This window comes from Pogona vitticeps, chromosome 4 (assembly GCF_051106095.1).
Source record: "Pogona vitticeps strain Pit_001003342236 chromosome 4, PviZW2.1, whole genome shotgun sequence".
In the NCBI taxonomy this organism is placed as follows: domain Eukaryota; kingdom Metazoa; phylum Chordata; class Lepidosauria; order Squamata; family Agamidae; genus Pogona; species Pogona vitticeps.
Window position 1 is genome coordinate 160,242,009 of NC_135786.1, and position 8,919 is coordinate 160,250,927.

Here is an 8,919-nt window from a genome sequence, read left to right on the forward strand (position 1 = left end):
AGTGGTCAAGATTTCTGGGAATTGTAGTCCAAGAACATCTGGGGATCCAAGGTTGGGAACCACTGGTCTGATAGGCTGCTTCTGCCAAAATGTTCAGAGGGATCTTTGAAAGCATAGGTTGAACTTCCAGGTTTCCTTACCTAGAAGGAGTGAAATGCTCTGTAATTACTGGGTCAGATCAGACATGGTTCATTTATCCCAGCCTAATAGGGCAATTCAACTTCCTTCTAACAGCTATAAAACAGTCACACCAACTTTACACTGGCACAGCTGTTCTTAAGACAGGTATAAGCAAACATATGGGTGGGGATTCATTATAGTTTTCTGTTTAACTCCAGAACAGGAGTAAGAAAATATCCAGCATTCCTATATTGGCATATTGCTTTTATTTACCTGTGCAAAAGGATTTAAACCAGTGGTGTCCAACCTTGGCCCTCCAGATGTTCTTAGACTACAGCTCCCAGAAGCCTTCACCACCACCTCTGCTGGCCAGGATTTCTGTGAGTTGAAGTCCAAGAACATCTGGAGGGCCAAGGTTGGACACCACTGATTTAAACCAACATGTAATAGTAAAGAAGGCTTTTAAAAACTACAACCAGCTGGATGAACTCTTGCTAGCTAAAATACCCAAACAGAAGATAGATTCTAAAGGCACATCATGTAGCATACACTGAGCAGGAAGCCCTGTCATAATTTAATGTTTAACCACAATGTTGTAAAAGAAAGCACATAAACATAGTTGCTTTTTCAGGTTGCTGTGATTTACAGGGAAGACACAAAGTACTCAACAGTCACAATATTATTTTACACATACGTTGGGTATCCTTTGATGCCAAATTCAGAACAAAGTGGAGAATCTGTTGTGCAATCTACTTTCACAACATAGACCTGTGGGTTTTCCATGCCGTTGTATTTGTCCGCAAGTTTGTTCCAAGTGGGTTGTAGACGCTGACAATGCCCACACCTGGGATTGAAACACACACAAAAAAACCCTCACATGAATATTCTGGTGACAGATGCTCCTCATTATTTTGAATTCACCTTCCTCTATCACAGAAACTACTAAAATGGAGGGTTTTTGCTTTAATTTTATTTGTATTGCCCGACCCACCCTCAATTCCCATCAAGCATATGGTCTGCTGTGAGCAGAACCTTTGTCTAACTTTAATTTTTGAGGCAGTGTTCTTGGCAAGCGTGTTCTGAAGCTTATCAAGAACGTTTCAACAATAAGACAATGAATGGCATACAAGATCTGAAAGACAAGGTTATTTTCTCTTACTGCTAATAAGTGTTCCAGCTGGTAGAACAGGGGTGGCAAATATATAGCCCTCCAGATGTTACTGAAAACTTTCCAGATGTTAGCAGCACATTCAATAGTGAGGGACAACCGGACTTGCTATCCAGTGATATCTGGAAGACCATCCATTTCCCAGTCCCATACTAGAGATATGGTCTCAATTCATATAGGATGAATGTGATGACCAAGGTCCCCAAACAACCCAGGAATATTTGTAGGATTCAGCAGTTCCCTCACACACAACTAAGGGTGCTCCTGTATAATATGAAAGTTTCAATAAAGATGGAAAGTTTGAGAACTTTTTCATTTTTGCTATTCTTACTCTTACAAGTTGGTGACAAAGACTCGGTAGCTGTTTTCCATAACCTGGTGCCCTCTAGAAGTGGTAGACTACTCCCGTCATTTTTTCTCTACAAGGTTACCTGTCTATTCCTAAATGTCTGATAGGATTTTAATTGTTTTCTGAAGACTGGGATTATATCCATTACTTATTCTTATAATTGTTTATGAGCAGGTGTAGATCTGTATTTGAAATAAATTCTTCTGAATTTCTGAACTTTTATATACTTAATACTGTAGGACACTTCGGCTCTTCAGTTCCTCTTACCTAATTATACAGGTGTAGTAGAAATAGTGTAAATGTTGGAGATGAAGCACCTTATGTTAAGAAATCATCACAGACATTAGCAGTTGCATATTGAGCAATGTGACTCACTGTGCAACTAACAATGTCAACATGATTTTTTAATGGAAGTTTGCTTCCAAATGTTATATCATTTATGTGGCTACTCAAGAGGATTTGGGCCACTTAATTTTTCTTAGAAAAAAGTATATAATTAAAATAACAGTAACAACCACCAAAGTCTAGTACAGTATTACGATTTATGTAAATGATGTAGATCTATGGTCCACTCTTTCCTTTCCTTGGTGTGAAGGAAAAGTGGTTGAAAGGAGTGCACCTCCCCTTCCAGAGAACAAGGATGTGGTAATCAAGGAAGGGGAGAGGGAGGTGAAAGAATGGGGGGGGGGAGGTTTAAAGAAGAAAGGGTTAAAGTAGAAGTTTGCCTGATAGAAGAGAAGGGAAAGGAGGAGGAGCAAAAGATTGATGTGTGGAAGAGATACAGGGGGTGACTGGAGAGCAGGATTTTTGGGTCTCAACGAGAGAGGAGAGAGATGAAAAGAAACATGAACATGTGATTGAACTGTTGAAAGACTTCCCCAATTTGAAGATGGAAGGATTGCTGCCTGACCTGATACCAGAAAGAGAGGGAATGACAATTACTGAAACGTCAGAATGGATGGTGGTCGTCCTTCCGAGAGGACGAGGTCGCTGGAAGAAGGTGGTGCGCCCAGATCCTACCTACAACAAACCACCTCCGGAGGGGGATTGGGTTCACCACCCATGTTGTGGCACCATTTGCATGGTATGGAGTGCCCCAATGAGGAATCCAAGAGAGAAGGAGCGGTTTGGCCCAGCTCCCCAGTATTGAGAAATGATATTAGTTATAAAAATCCTATAATGTTTGAGAGACAGTTGTTTGATTGGAATCAAGTTCATCCCACGCAAGTTATTGTTGACACTCCTATATTAGAATTGAAGATGTTAATGGTTTAAAAGAGTCAGTCGTTTCAATTTCCGTACCAAAATCGGAACTGCCAAAGACTCCTCAAGAACCCAATCACATTTTGCCATCTGTGATCAATTTTGTATTTATCAGATAATGCAAATTATAGTTGTCCCATATTGAGACATGCCATGTCCAAGCAGCAATGTTCTCAGGCATTTATCATGTGCCTTGCCATAACACATCTGCGCCTCCATGACACGTATTCTTCTATTCTCCACAAAGTGAATGAAGCACCTATCCTCTATGCATCCCCACCCAAATGTAACATATGAAGGGAGACACAAGCACTGCACTGTGGGAATAGTAAACGGAACAGCTTTTATGTCATTCAAAAAGAAATGGGAAGATTCTGCCTAAGTACGGAACATACACAAAATATGGCTATCTGCACTTAATCATCATCTTAGAACTGGAGAGCTGGAAGGGGCTTTATAGATCAAGTCCAGCCTCTTTCAGGGAGGAACAGTGAGGAATTAAACTCTCAGCCTCTGCAGCCAGATACCTAAACCACTGATGTATTATGAAGAAGCGAAGAAAAACTCTTATCCTCCTACAATTTCACTGAATGTACTTGTTTTTGAGGTGGGGTGAGGACACTGTATACGGAATGTACACAAAAGAGAGGGCATCAATGTCTCAATATTTTAAAAATGTGACTGGTATACATGTATCATCAGCAGGTTATTAGCTCATCTAACAGCTGCTAAAAATTGCCCCCAACTGACCAGAGTTTACAGACATTAGTTTTCATCACTATAATCCCCAGAATCCCCTGATCTGCATTGTGACTGGGGGAATTCTGGAAATTATCTTGACAAATACTGTAACTCTTCAACTTTCAGTCATAAGTTTTAAATTGCAGGATTCTCCCTAGTACGGATCTGGCCTTTTTATGTATAAAGTTTGAAAAACTAGGGTTTGAAAATAAATCTAGTGGTGACTGAATAATTATCAAGATGACAGGTTTTTTACTTGCTATCATAACCTAGTAAACATTAACCTTCACAGACTTTTTTTGGGGGGGAGGAATAGTGATCTATATAGAACTTTGCACAAAGAGCCAGTAAATTATCTGTCGAGATACATTTTGGCCTTGGAAGCAACTCTTACTTACTTGCTTGCTTCCTTCCTCTAAGGCTGAATCTTAGGGAAAGATATACTGTACAACAATCACATGGCATAAGGTTGATTCTGACTTATTGGAGACTCTTTCCAGGGTTTTATAGATGTAGAATAATCAGAGGTGGTTTATCACTCCTTCTGGGGTTGATCCAAGACTATATAGCTTGCCCAAGGCTACAAAGGCTAGCTTCACCCCCCCCCCCCTCAGAAGACACAGTGAGGAATCCAACTCTCAACCTCTGGCTCTGCAGCCAAGAGCTCACTCACTGAGCTATCCAGACAAAGAGAGAAGAATGAGAACTTTAAACTACTAATTTATATTTATTTCAGAAGCAGAAGCTGCCTGAAAACAGCCTGAGAACTGCTTTTCTGCAACGTTTTAAGGGTTTTGTTACATGGTTATTGGTTCTGAGTTAAAGAAAAGGGTGTCAATAATGCTTAGAATCAGTTACTCCACACATCCTTGGCCTAGGCCTCAGTGGTATAGCAAACACTGGCAGATTTTTATGAAATACTAACCCAGAATACAGGAGCTGGAGAGAAGAGGTGCGTAATCACATGCACAGAATCCTATACATTTTTGTTGAAAATAGGTTTCTGTATGGAATATGATTTTTCTACTTTGGATGTCTCAGTGGTTTAGGTATCTGGCTGCAGGGACAGAGGTTGGGAGTTTGATTGCCCACTATGCCTCCTTGACAAGGACTGGACTCAATGATCCATAGGGTCCCTCCTACCTCTACGATTCTAGGATGATTTGGTCCTTGATCTGTTGGGATATGAGAATAGGACTGGGCAATGAAAAGGATTCTGTGCAGCAGGAGACATCATTGTGCTACAGGTGCTTGGTACTCTTTTGAAGTAACATGAAGGATGGGGTTTGTATTTAAATTCCAAATATTTCTTCAATTTGGACATGAAGAATGTAAGAGCCATGCTGGACCATACCGAATAAATGTACAACTGTTGTGCCTAGTAGCCATGATCACTTCACCTTCCATGAATCTGTTTGATCTCCTTCTAAAGCCTTCCATGTTGACAGATATCGCATCTTCGGATTCCAATGTAGACTTGCACGAAAAAGTACTTCCTTTTGTAATGATTTCCGAAAGGGTGGCTATGTTGACATTTTTCATCAGATATGATAAAAGTAAAACCAGAATTGAAGTATTTTAGCACCTTTAAGACTAACAAATTTCTTCCAGCGTGCTCAGGGATCACACCACACAGGAAACCTCATCCAGCTTGGACATGGAAAGGACTGACAAAGTGGTAACACCTTTTCAATTTGTGTGGATGATGGTCTACAGCTCTAAGCTTGTGGAAGGACCTGTTTGCTATCTTCTGAAAATTTATAAGACTCCAGCATACGGACTAGGTATGCAGCACCCAAGGCCACTGAAATAAATATACCAAGTCTCAGAGGATTAACTTTTCTTAAATTACATTTCAGCTCTGTGAGTTGTGTATCTTCGTCAAGAGTTAATTTCCCACTGTGCCCCTTGGGAGAAGAGCCAGCATGTATAGCAGCCTTATTCTTAGACTGAAACTCCCAGAAGCCTTCACCACTAGCTGTATTGGTCAGGATTTTTTGCGAGTTACTGTAGTCCAAGAACATTTGAGGACCCAAGGTTCGGAACCAGTGCTGTATAACCTCAGGCAAGTTTCAGTCACACAACACACCCCAAAAGAAGAGAATGGCGAACCACTATGGGGTAGTCTACAGCTAGCAAATAATGGAAATGGCTACTTTACGTTGAGCTGACAGCAGGTACCTAATTTTATATACTTAACTTTCCTGAATCTAGATGGCCTGTTTCTAGAAAAGATGGGGAAATCTTCCCATTTTATTCTGCTACATCACACATAATTTCAAGCAGCTCTATCATTTTCATAAAGTGGATATTGTTTTTATGTGCTCTCAAGTCAGAAACAACTTATAGTGACCCTAACATGGTTTTCAAAGTGAAATATTTAAGTAGTTTTACCAGTTACTTTCCTAGTCAGTTTCCATGGACAAACATGGATTTGAGCCCTGTTCTCCAAAGTCTTAATCTGTCATTCTGCCTACACTTTACCACACTGGGAGTGTAGATATACTTAATGATTTAACCTTGATTCACTTTTTAAAAACCATAAAGTTTCACATACAACCTTTTCATAAGAGAGTTGTGTTGCCTCTTGATCATTCATTGTTCTTTTCTACATCTTTCCCTGCTTTATATTATCTTTTTTTTTTTTTTTAGGTTCAGTAATCAGAAAGGTACACAGTACTCAAGTGCACTGACAGCAAAGATTTGTGTACAGACATGGTTATCTGGTTGCTGTTTTTTTTTATTACTTCCTTTCTTACTTGCCCCTAACATGAAATCTGCCTTATTTCCAAGCAGCTACACCATTGGTCAACATTTACACTGAGCTGTCCATATCCTTAACATATCTTCCCGGATGTCAGTCACTGCCACCTCCAACCCAATGAACTTAGGACTTTTCTGCCTCAACATGCATTACTTTATACTTGTTTATACTGAACCCCATTGACCACTTCAGTGTCCATTCACCTGTCAAGGATGGAGTTGCTGTTTTTCTAACTACAAGTAGACTCTGCAAACCTCTGCTTTTCTGTTCTACATGTTACACTGCTTAGCCTTCTAGCACCATAGTTATTTATAGTGGCCAATTAGAAGTTTTTCTGCACATTTGTATATGTGTTCTTAAAGTATTTTAAAATACACACAAAACTGACTTTATTACTCCTGCCAATCACTACCAAGTAACTGTTCCACGTGAATACTTTGCTTTTTCACATTTAATATTTAGACTGTGCTCCATCCCATGGACTGATTAAAGAGGTTTATTGCAATCTCTGAGGGCAGATTCAATCCCACAAAACTTTGGGAGGGGCACATGCTCGTGAAGGGCTAAAGGGAAATGGGGCTAAAAATACTAGTATTACACTTTTATTAATTAAAAAAAATCTTTAGAAGGCATCTGAACCTTTCATAATGGGCAAAGATCCCTGCATCAATTGCATAATCACTGAGAAGGGCCCTGGATGGTTGGGGAACCAGCGGGCTGGATCTGAGCTCTTGAGGGGGGCTGGATTCTGTTAAAGTACCTGAAATTTTCTACTGGTGGTTTACTGCAGCCTCATCAATGTGTCTGCATGAGCAGTGTAAGGGTCTACAGTGCGTCCACGACACAGATTATTAAAGTCGCTTCTAGAATTGTTTTCTAGATTTTTCAGGCGCAAAGGTATCCTCTGCCGGCCGTCGTCTCTCCCACCCCACAAGTTCACTTACACACGCGAGGAGAACATTTTGTCCGCTTGTGCTCTCAGTCACGATCAGACCCCCCCCACACACACACACACACCCGTAATAACACCTAAGAAGTTTACGAGCAGGAACAACTCCAGCTTTTTCCAGGACGAGATTAAGGGGATTGATGGGGGAGGGCCGAGACCTCCCAACTCTCATTAAATCCCACCCACCCCCGGCTAGATTCGTTTAAATCCCTAGGGAGGAAGGCATGGCAGGGGAGCTTGTGTGAACGGCCTCGGGTATAGGGGTGTGAGAGGAAAGAGGGTGCGTGGAGGAGCGGGGCGCGCCGCCAACGGAGCCCCTCTCTCTCCCCTTGACTTCGCCTCCGGGACCCTTCCCCGCCGCCGCCCTCACCCGCTCTCCCTCTGGCTGCCACGTCAGCGGGAGGAAGCAGGGGGAGACCTCGCGGCGCGCCCCCTTCTCCCTGTCCAGGCCGAGGCCGCTGCCGCCGCTCACCACGGGGCGAAGAACATGACGAAGTGCGGGGCGCTCTGTGCGCCATGGCGCAGCATCTCAGCGTTGTAGAGGTGCTGCGCGTGGGGGTCCGTCTCGTCGCCCGCCTCCGTTCCCCCGGCCTCCCCCGCCGCCGCCGCCTCCTCCGTCTCCTCCGCCTGCGCGGGAGCCCCGCGGAAGGCAAGGCAGCCGAGCAGCAGGGCCAGGCCGGCGGCGCGAGAGGCGGCGCTGCAACCAAACGCAGCAACCATGGCGGCCGTGCGAAGGGGAAAAAGAGAGAGAGAAAAGAAGCCGGCCTGAACCACGTCTCCCCCTCCGTCCGTCCCGCCTCTCTCGCCGTTGCCCGGGCGGTGTCTCCGGCAGCCTCCGCCTCCAGCCCGCCTCGGAGAGTCAAAGGGCGACGGGGAGGGGCTGGAAAGGAAAGGCCGGCTACACACGATGGCGCGCCTTGGCTTCCTCGATCTCTCGCTCTCTTCCCCGGACCCCCCATTCCCTTGGGCTAAATCCGCCTCGAGAAAGGCTCGGATTGAGGAAGCCGCCCATTGTTTCGTGTTAAGTACGAGACGCTCCGGGGACTCAAGCGCCAGAGGCGGAAAGATGGTCGCTGATGGGCCGTTCAGTCCTAGGAAGGGTCACTGTCAGAAGCCAGTGGGGCGCAAGTCAATGAGAAGCCTACTGCTTCCTAATTAAATATCTGTAGGACCTCAACCTTAAAAAAGTTTCTCTCTCACCGTCCTCTTTTATATCGAGCTCATTGGCCTTTTAACCTTAGTCTTTAGCAGGAATACAACAGCGGCCCCCGCCCCCGCCCCTCCGTGTCTCTCTCCGTGTGTGTGTGTGTGTGTGTGTGTGTGTGTGTGATCTCGAAAACGACTTATATTAGTGACCAGTGACTAACAGGACTTTCAAGATAAGTGAGATATTTAAGGAGTGGTTTTACCAGTTCAACGCCGCTAGTGAGTTTCCATGGCCAACCCACTTCTCCAGTCACTCTGTCCACTACACACCACACTGGGAATCTTTCTTGCTGTGTATGAGTTCCTGAGAAATCTATGTGTGGGACAGGAAGCAACAACTGATGGGTTCAAAATTGGGA

The 8,919-nt window shown here is 43.7% G+C and overlaps 1 protein-coding gene across 1 annotated transcript in view; it reads right to left on the bottom strand.

The window, feature by feature from the left end:
• TXNDC5 (thioredoxin domain containing 5) overlaps positions 1-8,173 on the bottom strand; it is a 27,311-nt gene extending 19,138 nt beyond the window's left edge. Inside the window, exons 1-2 of the mRNA XM_020797121.3 lie at positions 7,827-8,173; positions 815-964 (exon numbers count right to left, since the gene is read on the bottom strand). Of these exons, the coding sequence (XP_020652780.3) occupies positions 815-964; positions 7,827-8,074 (398 nt within the window). The 5' untranslated portion in view covers positions 8,075-8,173. The remainder of the gene's footprint in view (positions 1-814; positions 965-7,826) is intronic.
• Positions 8,174-8,919: the final 746 nt, after the last annotated feature.